Genomic DNA, 18845 nt, shown 5'->3' with positions numbered 1-18845 from the left:
GAAGCAACAACCCAGACACCAGATGAACCATAATGGGTAGGAGTTACAAGGAGGCAGATTTCTGCACAAATTGAAGCATTTTCTAACAATGGAATTGACTAGCCCTGGGATGGGTTGCTGGGAAAGAATGAGAACTCCACTAGAAATATTTTCAGTGCAGAAAGATACTTCATCATGATTTGGGATGTATTTTTGGATTTATGGCTACCCTTCCTGTATTCCACTCACCCCTTCCCACCACCAAAAAAGGCATTTCATATTAACTACAGAAACCCAAAAGGCTGATAAAATAAGATGAATAACATAGGATTGCACCTGGGAGAACAAATTAATTTTTTTTTGAGAACAGATTAATTTTTAAAGAAAAACATTTCATCACCGAGCAGCAGAATTCAGACCTGCCACTTACCTGCCTGTCTGTCCTTGGGCAAGTGATGGTGTGCTCTGATCCTCACTTCATTTGTAAAATGGGATGGCACTTAATTCTTCCTTCCTAGAATGGGTACAAGGTTGACACAAAATGTGCACGTACCATTCTTAGACCAGGTTGCAGCTGCACAGGTGCCCATATTTTTTTAACGTCTTAGGTCATGTTTGTTGCAAGTGACAGAAACCCAGCTTGCTCCAGTTGAAGAAGAAAGGGATTTTACTGAGGTTGTTAAAAAGAAAGCCACAGGCTCCAAACAGTGTTACTGGGGCCAGGCTAAAGCACCAAACCGGGGCTTAATACCTGACCTAATTGCAGTTTCAACCTCCTCCAGAAATGTAAATTTTAATCTATCTATCAGTAATTTTCTTTCTTTATAAATTTTTTAAATGTGTATTTTTGAGAGAGAGCATGTGAACAGGGGAGGGGCAGAGAGAGGGAGAGAGAGACAGAATCCGAAGCAGGTTCCAGGCTCTGAGCTGTCAGCACAGAGCCTGACGCGGGGCTCGAACTCAGCAACCATGAGATCATGACTTGAGCTGACCGACTCATGACTCAGCTTAACCGACTGAGCCACCCAGGCGCCCCCTATCAGTAATTTTCTGATATGTACCAATAAGGTCATCTGTCACAGAGGCCTTCCCCATCCCCCAACGGAAGGTAATGAGGTAATCTACCCAATAAGATCCACTGCCTTCCCCTAAGGGAAAGTGACTTTGCCTGGGACAACCCTTTTTCTTTTGCTTATAACTTCCTTGCCCTGCCCTCCTTCCTAGAAATACCTTCTATTTTGCACAATTCCTCATAATGCCCCCCTACGCTTTACAAGGGATGCTGCCCCATTCATGAGTCATTTAATAAAACCAATTAGATGTTCAAATTTCTTTGGTTGAATTTTGTTTTTCACAACTTAGAAATAAAATGTGGAATTAGGTCTCACGTGACTATCAGGACTGTTCTCCCTCGCCAGTTCTCGGTCCTGTATCCCTGCAAGTGGTGGCTTGGAACCATTGGGTTCCAAGGACGCTATAAAAAGATGCTATAACCCAAATCCTTTTGATTAAAGCCTCAAAGAAAGAGGGAGGGGTCTTGCCCCCGACTTCTCTTAGTGGAACTTAAGGGACACGCTGATTGGCGCATTTGAGTCACATGCCTAGCCGTGAGCCAATCACTGTGCCCAGAGGGATAGAATGCTATGATTGGATGGCCGGTCCACTAGCCCACCCCTGGGTGATTTGGTTCCCCAAAGTTCACCAGGATCTTTGAGCCCGGAGACCAACCTTTCTGGACTTTGTTTCCTAGCAACAGACCTGTGCCTGCCATCCCCTTAGCATCTATTTTGCTCCAGGTTACAAACCGGAGGGTGGAAAGTCAGCTAATAGGCTCCTCCCAACGGAGAATAATTGTACGTTTATAGACTGGGAGTGTTCGGTGTTAGAGAGTAGCCTGAGGCATCTAATGCGCCCTGGTTCTCCGAGAGTCCCAATCTTATCTCCCACCTCATTACTAACTTCCTCTTCTAGTTTGGGGCAGAGAATTCAGCTCTGGCAATCACAAAATCAAGCAGACGCTAGTCTCTCCTTCAAGAAGTCCACAGAGGCAGCTTGCGTCTGTCGAAGGAGACCTTTCTGAAGACCTTATGAAGGCTCTCACGTATTTCAACATCCTCCATGTTTTTCTCCAAAGACCCTCAAACCACAGTCTCAAGAGACGCGTGTTTAGAGTCCCGAGATAAAATAGGCAGGGTTTTAAGAAGCTATTTTTCTTCCACATAACAGAGATTTCTTGTTTCTCGAGGAAGGCTCTTCTCGGGGCAGATTGTGCACTGTATAAATCTAGGGAGTGCCCTTCACTTTAAAGTGAATACGTGTGTGTACGCGGTGGCCCCGGCCCTCTACCTCAACGTTGCTCAGCCAATCCCACGTTTGAAGTCATTTCCCTCAATATCCTTCCCTTTCCAGGTACTAATTCTAAATAAGTTAAGACTATCATGGATTCAAGGGACAGAATAGGGGGACAAAACTATCCCAACTGTCTGGGAAATTTGTTGGCTCGTGGTAATGGAAAGGATCAGGGTGTCTGGCTTCAGGTATGGCTCTATCCAGGAGCTCAACCAATATTGCCAGAACTGTCTCTCCGACTTTCACCTGTACATCCTGGTGTAGACTGGCTTCAGTCTGCAGACTGTTCCTCCAGACAACTGCACAAGGTGGCTGCGGGTAAGATGAGGTCCTACATACAGGTGATGATCCCAGAGAAAGAATGAGACCTTCCAATGTCATGTCCTCAGACCTACTTATTGTGTCCAGGGGATGGAGTTGTCTGATTGGTAAGCTTAGATCGAATATTACTGGGCCGGGGGGGGGGGGCTGTGTTAGACTGGAGTAGTGGGGAAGGATCCACAAAGAGAAAGCAAGGTTCTGACTGAGGTACTTAGCAGACAGAAACAACAGCTGTCATTACAAGTATTATTTGTTGGGGCGCCTGGGTGGCTCAGTCGGTTGAGCATCCGACTTCGGCTCAGGTCACGATCTCGCGGTCCGTGAGTTCGAGCCCCGCGTCGGGCTCTGGGCTGATGGCTCAGAGCCTGGAGCCTGCTTCCGATTCTGTGTCTCCCTCTCTCTCTGCCCCTCCCCCGTTCATGCTCTGTCTCTCTCTGTCTCAAAAATAAAAATAAAAATAAACAAAAAAACAAGTATTATTTGTTATGGGATCTTCTGGGAGGCGACGGGGTGAGGAACCAGTGACATAATCCAATTTCAGTCTCAAACCTCTCAGATCTTCTTGTGGGCTTTCCCGCAGAAACGTGGAGAGCAAGTTTCAGACCATAAGGTCAGCACAGATCTAGAAGGTTCACGACAGGAGAGAGAAGACTCCTGGAGGCCTGATGTACTTGAGGTTGTCTTCAAGGGTAGGTGGTGCCAAAATTAACCGGCCAACGACCATCAGAAATACACCTGTCATCAAAAAAAAAAAAAAAAAAAAAAAAAAAATTTTTTTAGCTTGCTCCAGCGGGAAAGATCACATAATAAGAACCATGGGGTGCCTCCATAAGAGGGTGTTGTGGGACAGGAGGGCATCTTATGGGATGCAGGCATGTGCTGGGTAGTTTTAAAGACAGCTGAAGACGGTAGAGGCCAAGTCTAAGTTGGTGCTAGCAGGGAGCGGATTGGTGCCTGGGTATTTTGATGATTTTTATCTCAGCAGTGGAAGAATGGACGCGGGACTATCGTTGGTAAGAAGCAGCAGTCACTTGCGCTTGTCGGGAGAGGAGGGTGTGTATTCATTTTTGTGGTTGCAGCGTGTCCTTGTCTCTGGCTTGGTTCAGACATGGTCACAGAGCGGCCTTGTGTGATCATTGTTTATATTCTGTGACTGTTGTTTATGTTCAGTGAAGAACATCACGGCCCAGCTGCCAGCTGCCGGGGCTGTTTTTCACTCCCTCTTCGAGGGGATCTGTGTCTCCAGGTAAAGTCTGCCCAGAGTCCTTCCCAGCTCTGGCCTAGGCTTCTCCAGAGATCATCGTCACTCCAGTGGGCATCAGACACAGGGAGTCCACACCAGTGACAGCAGTGAGTGACCCATCAGCCGGGTAGGAGGAAAACACTCAGGGACAGCGTTCCCAGCCCTTTCCCTGGCAGAATCTTAAGGGGAGACGCTGGGCTGGGCAAAGATTAACAACTTTGTAAATTGCAGGGCTTCTCCGAGCCTTGGCTGTGTTTCTGTGCAGTGCCAGTCCGCCAGGGAAACAAGGTTTGGTGCCTTTTGGACAAAGATAGAGTCAGACACATGGGCAGGAGGCAGAGACAGAGACCGAGGAGGACAGAAAGAGAGACGGAGGGGCAGAGGCAGAAAAAAGTGGCAGGAACGGAGGCAAAGAGATTGAAACAGAGAGACGCAGGAGGAGAGGGACAGAGACACAGAAAGGAACGGAGCTAGGCGCGGAGAGGGGAACAGGGATGGAAAGAGAGACAGGCGAGAGACAGACACAGGGGCCGAGGCAGGCGAGGGCAGAGAGGGACCCCGAGAGGCTGAGACGCGGGGCCGGGCCGGGCCGGAGCGAGGGCAGCGCGGGAGGGCGCGGCGCAGACAAAGGCGCGGCCGCGCGGCCGGGGCGGCCGGGCCGGGACAAAGGCTGGCCCGGGGGGCGGGGGCAGCGATGGCGACGGCCGCGGCGGGCGCGGGCGAACTACAAGTCCCAGCAGCTCCCGCTGCGGCCCTCGGCCGGCCCCTCTCGCTCCCCGGGAGCGCCTGGCGGGGCCGCTGGGCCGAGGGGGCCGCCGGCGGGGCTGGCGGGCGGGGGGCTTCCTGCGGGCCCCGGGGGCGCGGCGGGCCGGGCAGGGGCGAGGGGCGCCGGGTGAGTGTCCCCGCGAGCGGGCCGGGCGGGCGGGGGCCGGGGTCGCGGCCGGGGCGGGGGCGGGCGCGGGGCGCGGCCCGGGGCGACCTCTGTCCGCCTCCCCCCCAACCTCCGCTCGCGCGCGCCGCCCGCCCCGCCCGGGAGAGCGGGGTCGCGGGCGTGAGGGGAGGGGGTCCCCGCGGCCCGCGGGCCTAGCGCGCCCTTTCCGCCGCCGCGTCCCCGGGGGAGGGCCCAGCCGGAGCTGGGCGCCTGAAATCGGGAGGTATGGGGGGGGGGGCACCCTCAGCTGTGGGGTCGGGAGCTCAGGACGCCCCTTCCCCTGGAGGCGATCCAGACCCCCTCCATCCCAGGAACCGTGGAGGACGTCTAAGTATTGTTCTCCCCACCCTCCAGCCTGAGGTCGGGAGTTCAGGAGGCCCTTCCTCAAGAGAGGGATCCAGGGGTTCCCTCTGACCCTCTGGAGCCCCGTTATTGTTCCCCCTACTCTCCAGTCTTGGGGGCCAGAGTTCTGGAAGCCCCTTCGCAGGAGGTCATCCAGGGGTCCACCTGCCCCCCCCCCCCAGGAACTCAGAATGCCCCCCCCCTTCCAGCTAAGAGATGGGAATTTGGGAGGGCCCTTCCTCAGGAGGCAATCTAAAGGTCCCCCTGCCCCCCAGGAACCCAGAAGGGGACCCAGGCATTGTCCGCCCCCCCCCCCCAAATGTGGTGTCTGGGTTCAGGAGGTGATCTAAGAACTCCACCCTCTTGCTTAGCCACTTCCAGCTGTGGGGTTGTGGCTAGGATGTCCCTCTCCCTCCAGGATCAGATCTATTTGTCGTTTGCTCCCCAACCCCCACCCATGGAGTGGGTAGCTCCAGACCGCCTCCCCATCAGGTAATCCTGAGCTCCCTGTGCTCCCCAGAAGGGGTCCCAGCTATTGTTTCTAGACCTTGTTCCCAACCACCAGGCATGGGGCTGGATGGAATTCAGGATCTTTTCTCCAGGAGAGGATAAAAGGGTCCTGACACCCGTCGCCATATCTCAGCCATTGGCTCAGTTACTCAGGAATTCCCCTTTTCTAGGAGATGACCCAAGACCGCCCCCCCCCCCAGTAACCTAAGAGGAGCCCCAGGTATTATTTTTGCGCCTCCCCCCCCCCGCCCCCTCCCCCCGCTAGGAGTTAGAATTCAGGATTTCTATCCAGTTGGGCAGACAGGTATACCAACACCTGTCCCTGCTCTCCTGGCTATGGGGTCCATGGGTCTCCCTGGGTCCTACAGCATTTCCCCCACCCTCTCTAGCTTTAGGAACTTGGCATTCGGGTACACAAGGGTCTTGACCGTTACTCCCACCCCAGAACTGTGAGGTCTGGCACTCAGGTCGTCTCTTCCCCAGCAAGCAAGCCAGAGGTGCCCCTGCCCTCCCCCAGTGACCCAAGATGAGTACCAGAGGCTTTCTGCCCCCGACTCACCCCCCACATCCAAGCTTCAGAGCTCACAATGCTCCTCTCTGCGAGGCAAGCCCGAGGTTTCAGGGGAAACCCCAAATATGCCCTCCCCAGTGATGGAACTGGGATTCAGGCCGTGTACTACGAGCAAGCACAGGAACCCAGGGACTTGTCCCTCTTTCCCGTGAGGGGGCCCCAGCCAAGGGGGTAGGAAGCCTGGATTCTCTCTCCTCCACAGGACCCACGCTTCCCACGGGAGGAGGAGCCCAAGATGCAGAGAGGGGCAGAGCCCTGGAACTGGGTACTGGAGACCTCTAGTGCCGGGTCCCATGACTTCCATCCAGGTGTGGTGCTGAGAAGGGAAGCCCCGCCCCACCCCCATGTCCCACCAGGGTCCCTCTTCTCCCTGCCCTGTCTGGGGCTTGCCACAAGTCTCCCCGCAGTCTGAGACAAGAGAAGGATCCATGTGTGTGTGCAGCGATGGGTTGTGGGGCACGGCCCCCTCTCACTTCCCTGCCCAGACTCCAAGAGAGACCCCCTGTTCTCCAGCACCTACCTCCACCCACCCTCTGTCCTCACCCCTGCAGATCCGGCCCTAGAAGCAGCCAGCATTTCCACACCAGGGATGCGGCGCTCGGTCCTGGTCAGGAACCCAGGCCACAAAGGCCCAAGGCCCGCTTATGATGAGCTTGACTCTGACTCCGAGGACCTGGACCCCAACCCTGAAGAGCTGGACCCAGAGCCCGACCCAGAAGACCTCAACACTGTCTCCGAGGATGTGGACCCCAGCTACGAAGATCTGGGGCCCGTCTCTGAGGATCTGGACCCCGATGCTGAAGCTCCGAGCTCCGTCTCGGGGACCCGTGACTCGGATCCCCAAGATCTCGACCCCATGTCCTCAAGTTTCGACCTGGATCCAGACGTCATCGGCCCTGTCCCCCTGGTTCTTGACCCCAACAGCGACACCCTCAGCCCCACCGAAGCCCCAGACCTGGACCCCCTCTCATCTAGCCTCACTGCCACTCCCGAGGTCCTGGCCGCCAGCCCCGCGGTGCTTCCTGCGCCTGCCAGCCCTCCCCGGCCCTTCTCCTGCCCCGATTGCGGGCGAGCCTTCCGCCGCAGCTCGGGGCTGAGCCAGCACCGCCGCACCCACAGCGGCGAGAAGCCCTACCGCTGCCCCGACTGCGGCAAGTCGTTCAGCCACGGCGCCACGCTGGCCCAGCACCGGGGCATCCACACGGGCGCGCGGCCCTACCAGTGCGCCGCCTGCGGCAAGGCCTTCGGCTGGCGCTCCACGCTGCTGAAGCACCGTAGCAGCCACAGCGGCGAGAAGCCGCACCACTGCCCCGTGTGCGGCAAGGCCTTCGGGCACGGCTCGCTGCTGGCGCAGCACCTGCGCACTCACGGCGGCCCGCGGCCGCACAAGTGCCCCGTGTGCGCCAAGGGCTTCGGGCAGGGCTCCGCGCTGCTGAAGCACCTGCGCACGCACACGGGCGAGCGGCCGTACCCGTGCCCGCAGTGCGGCAAGGCCTTCGGCCAGAGCTCGGCGCTGCTGCAGCACCAGCGCACGCACACGGCGGAGCGCCCGTACCGCTGTCCCCACTGCGGCAAGGCGTTCGGCCAGAGCTCCAACCTGCAGCACCACCTGCGCATCCACACGGGCGAGCGGCCCTACGCCTGCCCCCACTGCTCCAAGGCCTTCGGGCAGAGCTCCGCGCTGCTGCAGCACCTGCACGTGCATTCCGGAGAGCGCCCCTACCGCTGCCAGCTCTGCGGCAAGGCCTTCGGCCAGGCTTCCAGCCTCACCAAGCACAAGCGCGTGCACGAGGGCGCCGCCGCGGCGGCTGCCGCTGCCGCGGCGGCCGCCGCAGGCCTGGGCCTCAGTCCTGCTTCGATGCTGCGGCCCGGGCAGGTCTCCCTCCTGGGGCCTGATGCTGTGTCTGTTCTCGGCTCCGGCCTGGGCCTCAGCCCTGGCCCCAGCTCTGGCCTTGGCTCTGACCCTGGCTCCGAGCCGGGCTCCCTCCCTGATCCCAGCCCCAAAGCTGTCTCTGGCTCCGAATCTACCCCCACCCCTGATTCTATCAAAGCTTCTGACCCTAAGCCTGGTCACGACGCAGATCCCGACCTTGTGGCCAGCCCTGACCACGGATCTGGCCCCAGCTCCGACTCCAACCCCGAGTCTCATCCCGAACCCTGCTCCCCCACCCATGACACTGTCAGCCCAGCCCTCCCTACTGGCGAGAGTCCTGAGTGGGTGCGGGAACAAGGGGCGCTGCTGGGGCCCGACGGCTGAAGTGGACGCCGATGCTCCCGGGGGCCTGGGGAAGTTGTGTGTCGTGCAGTTTAGTAAAATCCTCGCACTGCCTCCTGGCTCTGTTGTGGTTTGCCTGTCTCTCTTTTTCCACTAAGGCACAGCCCTTTCCTCGGGAGATGGGGGAGGGTGTGGCCCGTGCCAGCCATAGCTGGAACCCCAGTGTCCTGGCTCCCTGCCCCTAATCCTCCAGGCTTCCCCGTTCCCCCACAAGGTCTCACACTGGCCCACCGTAGTTACCACTCTGCTCCCCAAGAGCACCCTAGCCACCCTAGTCAAGGGCAGACTTCCTTGGCGGGTGGTCTGAACAGGATCCCTTCCCTTTGGCTTTTCTCTGAGTGGTGGAATTTCTGGCATGTTGACAGTCTAGAAGGCTGATAATGGAGACTGATAGGAGACCTGGCCGGCAGCCTTATCCCATGTGTTCTGTGTTCGCACAGCCTACCCCACGCCCTTCACAGCCCATGTTCTAGGTGCAGCACTGGACAGAAGAGACGCTCATTTATGTGTTGAGCCAAAATCTGTTGCTTCCTGGAGCCTCAACAGAGAGCAAGATAAGCACGGCCTTGGCCTTCACAGAACTCACAGATGCCAATTTCAGAAAGCTTTGAAAAGCAGTTACTGGGGGGACTGCTCTCCTGAGGAGGGATTCTAGAATCCCAATAACCCACTAATTTGTCAGTGCTGGTTGCCCGGCCTTGCTCTGTACCCTTGCAGTTTATGCTCTCTCATTTTCTCTTTTAATTCCACAGCTTCACCAGACGGGTAACTATGACTAAATATCCCCATTTGGCAAACGAGCAACCAGACGTGGAGTTTAAGGGACCCTTTGGCGGATGTAGAAGTAAGTGGCAGTTGGCAGGGCCTAGATTTAATCCAAACTGTCTGCCCGCCACAGCCTGAGTTCTTAACCAGCGTGCTTCAAAGAGTGTGCAAAGGCCCCGGGGCTGTTGAGTGATGAGCTAGGGGAGATTGGGGCCAGAGCAGAGGGCCCCGGCAGACTGAGGTGGGAGTTTGCTTGTTATCCCTGAGCAACGGGAAGACGTCGACAGGTGTGGCAGAAGACTCAACAGGAGTTACTCTTCCAAAATGCTTTCCGGCTGCTGCCTGGACAGTGTAGTGCAGGGGGCCGGAGTGGGAGCCTCAGGTTAGGAAGAAGGTGGCTGCAGTGGTCCAGGCCAGGAATGTTGAGGGACTCTCGGCTGACGGCCATAGGAGTGGGGATAAGTGGTCCTATTTAGGACACAATTAGGAAATGACATAGATTTGCCGACAGTTCAGATGAGAGGAGCGGAAGCCGAAAGAGATGCGAGTAAGCATGAGGTTTCTGCCAGGCCAGAGAAGCAGCCATGAGACAGGACGGACAATCATCCTCGGACTCTGGGGAGGGTAAGGGGTCAAGCCTTGAACGTGGAACGCAAGAATCCGGCACCGGACGGAGGCGTGGCAAGGAGCCAGGACGGAACCAGCCCTACTTTGGCTTTCTCACAGCCAGCCCATCCCCCAGCACCTTCAGGGACCGTCGGCGTTAGGGCCCCAAGACCGCCCTCCGCCCCGCAAGTCGCCAGCCGAGGACAACGCATGCGCGCTGCGGCCGCAGGGATTGTCGTGGCGCAGGGGGTGGGACAGGATCCGGTCACGTGCTTCCAGTGGCGGGGGGGGGGGCGCGGCGCCGCTCCGATCACGTGACCGCGGCTCGAGTCAGCTGATGCGAGAGGGTTTGAAGCTGCACCGCGAGGGAGCGAGGCCGCAGTGGCAGCGGCGGGCGCTCGGACCCCGGCTGCCCCGCCGCGCCCGCCGGCGTCCGGCGCTCCCCGTCCCGGCATGGCAGCCCCCGTGGGCCGGCGCGGCTCAGGTGAGGGCGCGCGGCCCCGCGGGCCTCCGAACGCGGGCGGCGGGCGGGCGGCCAGCTTCCCCGACCTGGGGCGGCTGAGCTCCCGGTTTCCCTTGCCTAAACTCCGGTGCTGACCTCTCAGCTTCCCGGGAGTGGAGATAAGGACAGATGGCTCCTAGAACCTGGGCCACAGGTGGGCACCAGCTCCTCCGATCTCGGAGTGGCGGGACTGCCGAGTGCTCTTCCTGGACCCACGTTGTGCTCAGAGTCCCTAAACTCAGGCAGCGGGTGGGCCGCCAGCCTCGCCAGCTCGCGCCGGGGAGGTTTCCGGGGTTTGCGTTCTGCTTTGCTCAGCTTTGCTGGAACTCTCAGCGGGCACCAGCTTCTCCAACCCTCACGTGAAACTCCCAGGATTCCCTTCCCCAGTCCAGGAGGCAACGCTCAGCTTCTCTAAACTCAGACAGTGAGCTGGCGGGGGGATTGCCTCCTTGACCTTGGCACTTAACTCGATTTTATAAGTCCAAACCCATGGAAGTTCAGCTTCCTTGAACTCAGGAGGTGGCTGCCCAGCCTCCAGTATTTTCAGTCTCTGCTTCTTAATGCCGGGGGTGGGGCTGGAGGAGGACCCTTTGTGTTGGTCTTTCAGCTGTCCCTGCTGGTAGGATCTGGGGTGGGTTAACTGTGATCCCAGCTAGGGAGGCGGGCCTGCCCTCTGGCTTCCCATCCAGCTGTCTTGTAAACAACTCCACAACAACATCCCAGCTCCAAGGGGACCGGCCAGGAGCTGGCCCTCCCTGCACGACAGGTTCTGACGGTGCCACATTCATCCTGGTGGCTGTGCCAGGCAGCCAGCCAGCCAGGCCCTGGAAAGAAGCAGGGTTCTCCCAGTAGGGGTGTGTGGGGGGGGTGCTGTCAGGGATGGTCCTGGGCTGCTGTGACCAGCTGTGACCCCAGCAGGTGATGAAACCTTGGACTTTCCTCTTGGGCTGATCAGGAGTGAAGGGAACGAGTAATGCTTGGAATAGTCCCTGTTTGCTGAAGAATTACTAAGATTCTAGAGCTGAACCGAGGCTTTTGTCTTGTCTGTCTTCATTCTCAGAACACCTTCCAGAATTTCAGCCTCAGGGTAGACTTTTTTTTTTTTTTTTTTAATTTCCACTTTTCAAATGAGGACACGGAGGTTTTAAAAGATGTCCAGGATCCCCCAACTGGGAAGTGGCAGGTCTGGGATTTGTTTCTAGGGCTGTGTGATTTCCAGAAGTTGGGACCCTTAATGAAGATGCTATATTAGCTCACGAACTGACGTACAAATGGCATAACGACACCCACTGGGGTACAGTGAGTCTTGAGCAAATGTGCTCTGTTATTGTCGATCTCTCCTTCAGGCCTGTGGCCTGTGAGAGTGTCAGCTGGGTGGGCCAGGTCACCATGAGCGACGAGCAGAAGGGCCCTTCTTTGGGTGTTTGACCAGAAAAAACGGGAAGGGGTGCCTGGGTGGCTCAGTCAGTTGAGTGTCCAGCTCTTCATTTCGGCTCAGGTAGTGATCCGAGGATCATGGGATTGAATGTTGCACTGAGTATCGAGCCTGCTTGAAGATTCTCTGTCTCCCTCTGTCCCTCCCCCACTCATGCTTGCTCTTCTCTTTAAAAAAAAAAAAAAAGAAAGAAAAGAAAAGAAAGAAAAAACTGGAATGTAGCTGAGCTCCATGCTCCCACCTGGGGGCTGGAGTTGATATAAGCCCTGGAGGCTTGAGTGCCCTGTGAGAAGCCAGTGGAAGCCATTCGTGCTTTCCCCACAAACCAACACCTGGAACGAGGATGGGAGATTCGGACACTCTTACCACGCACCAGCCCCTGTGGTCGATGCTTTGTGAGCATCAGACCTTCAGCTTCCCAGTGAGAGAGATTACTGCCCCATTTTGCAGAGGAGGAAGCTGAGGCTCAGAGGCCGGGTGCCCTGCCCCAGCCAGTGAGCAATAGGGTCACGCATCAGCTCAGGCCCTTTTGAGCTCCAAATCGGAATTGGTAGCCTCTGAGCACTATTGCTGTGTGTATCCATAAAACGTTGCAGTTTCTGGGATTTCTTCGATGGCAGTTATTTTCTTGGCTGGAGCAGGGGACCCGTCTCCCCTGTTGCCAGGTGGTCCCCACTGCCCTCTCCCTTTCCCTCAGAGACGGAGCGCCTCCTGACACCCAGTCCTGGGTATGGCACCCGGGCCGGGGCTTCCCCGGTCCCTCCGGAAGAGGAGGACCTGCGTCGCCGCCTCAAGTACTTTTTCATGAGTCCCTGTGACAAATTCCGGGCCAAGGGTCGCAAGCCCTTCAAGCTGATGCTGCAAGTCGTGAAGATCTTGGTGGTCACGGTGCAGGTGAGTCGTGCAGGAGCCCCAGCAGAACCCAGCTGTGGCCGCCGCCGTTCTTGAAGGAGAGTCCTGGAGTCAGAGCCTAGTCCTGATGCTGCAGCAACGTAAGGACAGTGACAATGGCAGTGATCAGTCACAAAGCCCTCCCAGGTCTGTGTGGGAACAGCTCCTGGTAAGCTCACAAGTGCCCTTGGAGGTCCTGGCAACTCTTATTGCCACCCTTTTACAGATGAGGCAGCCAGGGCCCAGAGAGGTGAAGGGGTTTGTCCAAAATCACAGAGCAACCAAGCATGGGGAGCTGGCACTTGAACCCAAGCAGCCTGGTGCCTCAAAGAGAACGGACCCGGTGGCTTAGCAGATACTGCTGCCATCCCAGGCCCCATGGTGGGCTTTGGGGACCCCAAGACGAATCAGACCGAGCCCCTGCCCTAAGGAGCTCTGGGTCTGGTGCTGTGATTCGGGGCGTGTTACCACACTTCTGATTTCTTTTCGGTACAAGGGCCCATCAGTGGCGCTTACCCGGTAGATTTGGGCTCAGCACAGAACCCGGCACCTGCTAAACATTTAATGAACGTTGATCCCGGGCGTGAGATGTACGAACACCTGCTGTGTGCTGCTCACCGGGGATTTCTGGTGGGCCTTCCTCCACTGGTGCCCTGGGGGAGGCCCCATCCCAGTTCTGTCGATGCCTGCTCCCTCCACCAGCTCATCCTGTTCGGGCTCAGCAACCAGCTGGCAGTGACCTTCCGGGAGGAGAACACCATTGCCTTCCGGCACCTCTTCCTCCTGGGCTACTCTGATGGGGCGGATGATACCTTCGCAGCCTACACGCGGGAGCAGCTGTACCAGGCCATCTTCCACACCGTGGACCAGGTGCGGGGCCCCCCGGGGGGGCGGCAGGCGAGCGGGCAGGCAGGGGACAGCAGGCAGGGCTGACGGCTTCTCCCCTCCCCTGCCCGCAGTACCTGATGCTCCCCGATGTGTCGCTGGGCCGGTATGCCTACGTGCGGGGCGGAGGTGGCCCCTGGGCCAATGGCTCGGCCCTGGCCCTCTGCCAGCACTACTACCACCGCGGCCACGTGGACCCGGCCAACGACACCTTTGACATTGATCCGCTGGTTGTCACTGGTGAGCAGGCGGGGCGGGGCAGACACAGCAGGCGGGGTAGCGCGGCCGCTGGGAGTCACATTCCGGTTCTGCCTCCCAGGCTTCTAGGAGATAGGGTTGTCCCGATCGATCGTGACTCGACGCTCGGGGTGTCCTCGGGGGAATGTTTGGTCCGCCCAAAAACGCACGCGTGGTGTCTTAATGTCATTGATCCACTAAACGTCTGGGGGCTCACTGAGGGCCAGGCCCTAGGGCCTGTGTCCGGAATGAGACACACGGGGCCCTGTCCTGGGGAGACAGTGGGGGAACAAATGACAACCGCTAAGCTCATAGTGGGAAGTGAAGGAGGGAAGGGGGCTGTCGGGGACTCTGGGGAGACCTGCCTGTGCCTCTCCCGCCCCCAGTGTCCCTTCCCTGACTCCCTGTCCTCAGACTGCATCCGGGTGGACCCCCCTGAGAGACCCCTTGTGCCCCCCAGTGATGATCTCTCCCTCTCGGACGGCAGCGCCAGTTACAAGAACCTCACACTCAAATTCCACAAGTACTGCCTGATGGAGGGGGCCTCCAGGGCTGGGCCGAGGGTGGGGGGAGGCAGGATGCCAGGCATCCTTGGCCGCCCCCTCACAGGCGGGGACAGAGGAAGGCCACGCTGATGCCCGTGTGCGAGCACTTCCTCTGCAAGCTGCAGAGTCGGCATTGGGGCAGGAGCACCGGTGGGGGCCGGGCGGTGGCAGGCGGGAGGAGCAGAGCCCCTCCCCCTCACCCAGGCCTCCCCACCACCCCCCAGGCTGATCAACGTCACCATCCACTTCCAGCTGAAGACCATCAACCTCCAGAGCCTGATCAACAACGAGATTCCAGACTGCTACACCTTCAGTGTCCTGGTAAGCCCCAGGGTCCGGGACGAGGGTGTAGGGCCTGCCAGTAATAGGGATCGCCTGCAGGGCTTCTGAGCTCCGGGGCTGGGACCCTTGGCTAAGGGCAGCGTGGGGGTGAGAAGGGGGATGGGGCTGGACAGACCGTCCATCGTGTGGATCTGGGAGCCTGGGTGTGTCAAGGTCCGGTCTGGCTCCTCCTGCCTTGCCGTGTTGCTACAGATCACTTTCGACAATAAGGCGCACAGCGGCCGTATCCCCATCAGCCTGGAGACCCAGGCCCACATCCAGGAGTGTAAGCACCCCAGCGTCTTCAGGCACGGTGAGCCCCCAAGCCCCACACCAGCTAGGACCGGAGGTCCTGACCTACCCGGGGAGCCCGCCAAGTCCCAGGCCAGCACGGACCCAGTTCCTGACTCGCCCAGGTCACCCGTGAGCCCACTGAGGAGCCACAACCAGTCCTGCAGCCTCCTAGGCCTGGCCTAGCCCCGTCCCTAGTCCCCCAAGGCCCTGAGCCACTCCTGGCTCTACCCAAGTCATCTCCTCACAGGAGACAACAGCTTCCGGCTCCTGTTTGACGTGGTCGTGATCCTCACCTGCTCCTTCTCCTTCCTGCTGTGTGCCCGCTCGCTGCTCCGTGGCTTTCTGCTGCAGAACGTGAGAGCTGCCTCCAGTGGCCTGCACGTGTGCCCAAGCCGGCCTTGCCCAGCTCTGGGGCCATAAGGGCCAGGGGAGAGCGGGTCCCTTGCCTGCGCAGGCTCTCACCCCTCCTACCTCCTGCAGGAGTTTGTTGGGTTCATGTGGCGGCAGCGGGGACGGGTCATCAGCCTGTGGGAGCGGCTGGAATTTGTCAACGGCTGGTACATCCTGCTGGTCACCAGCGATGTGCTCACTATCTCGGGTACCATCATGAAGATTGGCATCGAAGCCAAGGTAGGTCCTGCCTGGGGCCCTGTTGTCCCCTTCCAGGCGCTGCTCCCCTAATACGCGTTAACCCCCATCCTGCCTGGGCACCCCCCCCCCCCACCTCCGCCAGAAGGGCCAGGCCAGATGGGGTTGACGCTGCTCTTGCCCCTAGAACCTGGCGAGCTACGATGTCTGCAGCATCCTCCTGGGCACCTCCACCTTGCTCGTCTGGGTCGGCGTCATCCGCTATCTGACCTTCTTCCATAAGTACAACGTAAGCCGCGTGTGTGCAGGCTGGACCCTCTAGACGGCAGCCATATGCTCCCCAGATCTCACTTCCCTCCCCCAGATAAATTCATACACGTATGGCAGTCAGCGGCCTCTCTAGGTGGCCTGTCATGAGCCTCTTCCCCATACCTGCCCGCCCCAGACGTCCGTGTCACTACACCTGAACCACAGCCACGTGAGCCCGCCGCTTTACACGCACCCAGCTGAGTCTGGTCGTGGGATAGCCTCAGGCCCCCTCGTCCCCACCCTGCCCCTTCTCAACCCCAACTTCTCAACTCCCGGCTTCTGTGGCGGCTCTGACGTGACTTCAGCCAGGCCCTGCCCGCTTCACGGCCATTCGCAAGTCCCACCTGGGTTCCCACACCCTCATTGTGCCCCCCCCCCCCCACCATCTGCCTGCCACAGATTCTCATTGCCACGCTGCGGGTGGCCCTGCCCAGCGTCATGCGTTTCTGCTGCTGTGTGGCTGTCATCTACTTGGGCTATTGCTTCTGTGGCTGGATCGTGTTGGGGCCCTACCACGTGAAGGTAGGGGCTGTCCGGGGCGTGCTGCTCAGGATCCACAGTCCAGGGCTTCCTGTCTCCCCTCTCTAAGCCCACTTCCTAAACCCTCTGACCCCTGGCTTATCGGTTGTTGATGTGGGGGCACGGAATCACCCACCTTGGCCCCTGGTGCCTTCCCGGGAGTTCTGCCCATTATTCCCTCTGACCCCCGGTGACCCCACCCTGCCCCCGGCCCCGCCTGTGGCTGCCTCTGACGGCACGACCCCACCGCCCTGCTGGCAGTTTCGCTCGCTGTCCATGGTGTCCGAGTGCCTGTTCTCGCTCATCAACGGGGACGACATGTTCGTGACGTTCGCCGCGATGCAGGCCCAGCAGGGCCGCAGCAGCCTCGTCTGGCTGTTCTCCCAGCTCTACCTCTACTCCTTCATCAGCCTCTTCATCTACATGGTGCTGAGCCTTTTCATCGCGCTTATCACTGGTGCCTACGACACCATCAAGGTCAGCGCCGGCCCCCACGCCCTCCCCCCAGCCCGCCTCCAGTGGGGCCAGCCCTCACATACTCGCAGCCGTGTACCTGGGGCTCCAGGTCCCCTTAGCAGGGTCTCAGGGCACATGAGGCAGGGTGAGGAGGGAAGGGTCCAGGGGGAGAAGGTGGGAGACTCTGAGAAGCCAGAGAGAGGTGACTGGGGTGGTGGTGGCGAACCGCAGCCGCCAGTCTTGGTTTCATCCGCGTGGGGTTCTGGCCAGGTAAGGTTTCCTGAGTCCGCTTTTACCAAGCGAGAGACCAGGCTGTAGAGTTCTAGTGACTTGCCTGAGGTCAGCTTCTAAGCGGCCAGGCTCAACCCAGGACTGAGGGATTCCGGAAGGCCCCGCTCCTAATTCTTCTGTAGGGCGGTCTGGGCGGGAGCTCTTTAAGTCCAGGGAGTGGCGGTCCTGCAGGTTGCGGGGGTCAGAGGAAAGGGGTCGGAGTAGAATGTGGGGGTGGCAGGTGGGCCAGACCCTGCGCTGGGTGGGTATCTAGGAAACGCAGTGTATACAGATTAGTCTGGACCAGTGGGCAGGGTGGTGAACAGCTGGTGAAAGGAACGAAGGCTACAGAGGGTCCCCTGGTCTAGACTGGTACTGGGGTGAGTCTGGGAAAGTTTCTAGAATGTGCTAATACTAATCTTAGCCACCTGTGACTACTTAAATTTTGACTTGAATCAAAGTGAATTCCACACTCAGTTCCTCACTCACATCTTTCGCGTGTCAAGTGCCCGAAAGCCAGTATGGCTGGTGACAACCAGGTTGGTCGGCACAGATAGCAAACCTTGCCACCAGCTCAGAAACTTCTGGATTGACGAGATGAGAGTTGAAGAGAGAGAGCACCCGGGAGAAGGAACAGCCAGAGCAAAGGCCCAGTAGCCAGAAAGGACTTGGGGAAGAGATGCTGATTCCTCTACCAGGTTGGGAGGGGGTGAAGGCTTTGCTGAAAGCAGATGTGCACCCCCCCCCCCGCAAACATGGATAAACCATCCCACAGACACACTCTGTCACCCAGGCCCGAGGAGCCCCTGTGGAGCTTGCTCTAGCGCCTCAACGTCACACGTGTGTATCAGCTTGGGACGCACAAGCCCAGACCTTGATCCCGCTGTGTGCACCCAACTCAGTAGTTGCGTGTCAAGCGCCCAGATTGTGTCACGTGTGGTTCTGGGTGCTGGAGCACAGCAGAGGGCACCAACTGACTGAGATGCGGGGGCACGTATTCGGGAGGCCAGGGAAGGTCTCCCGGGGAAGCACACCGTGAGGAAGGACAGGTGCAGGGGACAGTGAGTACAGAGTGAGAGTGCAAAGGGGTGGGGGTGGGGGGAGGCGGGGAAGCTTGGCTGGTGGAAGGAACCAGGAGGAGATCCAGTTGGCTGGCTGGCGAGGTGGTGGTGGGGAGGCCAGACATCAAAGGGGCCACCCCGCGTTTCCCCGCAGCACCCCGGAGGTGCTGGCGCGGAGGAGAGCGAGCTCCAGGCCTACATCGCGCAGTGCCAGGACAGCCCCACCTCCGGCAAGTTCCGTCGAGGGAGCGGCTCGGCCTGCAGCCTCCTCTGCTGCTGCGGCAGGTTCGAGTTGGGTATTGGGGGCTGCGGAGAGGGCGTGGGCCCGAGGGAACTGCTGCCTTCTGCCCCGCTGGCCGGCTGATACGGCTTCTCTTCCAGGGACGCCTCGGAGGAGCATTCGCTGCTGGTGAATTGATTCGGACCCGCTGCTGCTATTGGACATTAGCCCTCCGACTGCGGAGACTCACGCTTATTTATTTTTAGGGTTTGCTTTTAAAGGACCGGTTCCCTGCCGTGCCCTGAGGACCTGTGCCAGTCGGGTCGGACACGGGTGGGACAGGGGTGGGTGGGTGTTAAATAAACGGGAAAATAAACTTGTTCTCGGTTCTAGTGGGAGGGGCATTCCCTGCGCCCACAG

At 58.8% G+C, this 18845-nt stretch overlaps 2 protein-coding genes across 12 annotated transcripts; both read left to right on the top strand.

Moving 5' to 3' along the window:
* Positions 1-4752: 4752 nt before the first annotated feature.
* Positions 4753-8582, top strand: ZNF358 (zinc finger protein 358). Of its 5 annotated transcripts, none has more exons than XM_030299368.1 (3): positions 4753-4784; positions 6449-6554; positions 6798-8582. In XM_030299368.1, exons 2-3 carry the CDS (start codon positions 6482-6484, stop codon positions 8501-8503), a joined length of 1779 nt encoding a protein of 592 aa, XP_030155228.1. In that variant the 5' UTR covers positions 4753-4784; positions 6449-6481; the 3' UTR covers positions 8504-8582. The 5 variants fall into 5 exon arrangements, with proteins under 5 accessions (XP_030155228.1, XP_030155257.1, XP_030155220.1 ...); XM_030299360.1 differs by lacking the exon at positions 4753-4784 and adding an exon at positions 5040-5657; XM_030299376.1 differs by lacking the exon at positions 4753-4784 and adding an exon at positions 5664-5895.
* Positions 8583-10264: 1682 nt separating this feature from the next.
* On the top strand, positions 10265-18817 carry MCOLN1 (mucolipin 1). 7 transcript variants are annotated; one of them, XM_030299296.2, is made up of 14 exons: positions 10272-10376; positions 12527-12723; positions 13423-13590; positions 13680-13845; positions 14257-14365; positions 14612-14708; positions 14922-15021; positions 15250-15356; positions 15483-15632; positions 15778-15879; positions 16299-16421; positions 16829-16895; positions 18360-18490; positions 18587-18817. In XM_030299296.2, exons 1-14 carry the CDS (start codon positions 10346-10348, stop codon positions 18689-18691), a joined length of 1653 nt encoding a protein of 550 aa, XP_030155156.1. In that variant the 5' UTR covers positions 10272-10345; the 3' UTR covers positions 18692-18817. The 7 variants fall into 7 exon arrangements, with proteins under 7 accessions (XP_030155139.1, XP_030155174.1, XP_030155166.1 ...); XM_030299288.2 differs by having other exon boundaries at positions 10273-10376; positions 16680-16895; XM_030299314.2 differs by lacking the exons at positions 18360-18490; positions 18587-18817 and adding an exon at positions 17651-18341 and having other exon boundaries at positions 10269-10376.
* Positions 18818-18845: the final 28 nt, after the last annotated feature.

This window comes from Lynx canadensis, chromosome A2 (genome assembly GCF_007474595.2).
Source record: "Lynx canadensis isolate LIC74 chromosome A2, mLynCan4.pri.v2, whole genome shotgun sequence".
NCBI lineage: Eukaryota > Metazoa > Chordata > Mammalia > Carnivora > Felidae > Lynx > Lynx canadensis.
The sequence above is the reverse complement of the archived record's forward strand: the minus strand, read 5'-3'. Positions and strand labels throughout refer to the sequence as shown.

Excerpts from the sequence above, each read along its gene's own strand:
- ZNF358 (XM_030299368.1), top strand. The coding sequence starts at position 6,482 with ATGCAGAGAGGGGCAGAGCCCTGGAACTGGGTACTGGAGACCTCTAGT. Across the intron at positions 6,555-6,797 it reads GTCCCATGACTTCCATCCAG|ATCCGGCCCTAGAAGCAGCC; the intron begins GTGTGGTGCTGA and ends TCACCCCTGCAG.
- MCOLN1 (XM_030299271.2), top strand. The coding sequence starts at position 10,524 with ATGGCTCCTAGAACCTGGGCCACAG. Across the intron at positions 14,366-14,611 it reads CTCACACTCAAATTCCACAA|GCTGATCAACGTCACCATCC; the intron begins GTACTGCCTGAT and ends ACCACCCCCCAG. Across the intron at positions 15,880-16,298 it reads CCTTCTTCCATAAGTACAAC|ATTCTCATTGCCACGCTGCG; the intron begins GTAAGCCGCGTG and ends TGCCTGCCACAG.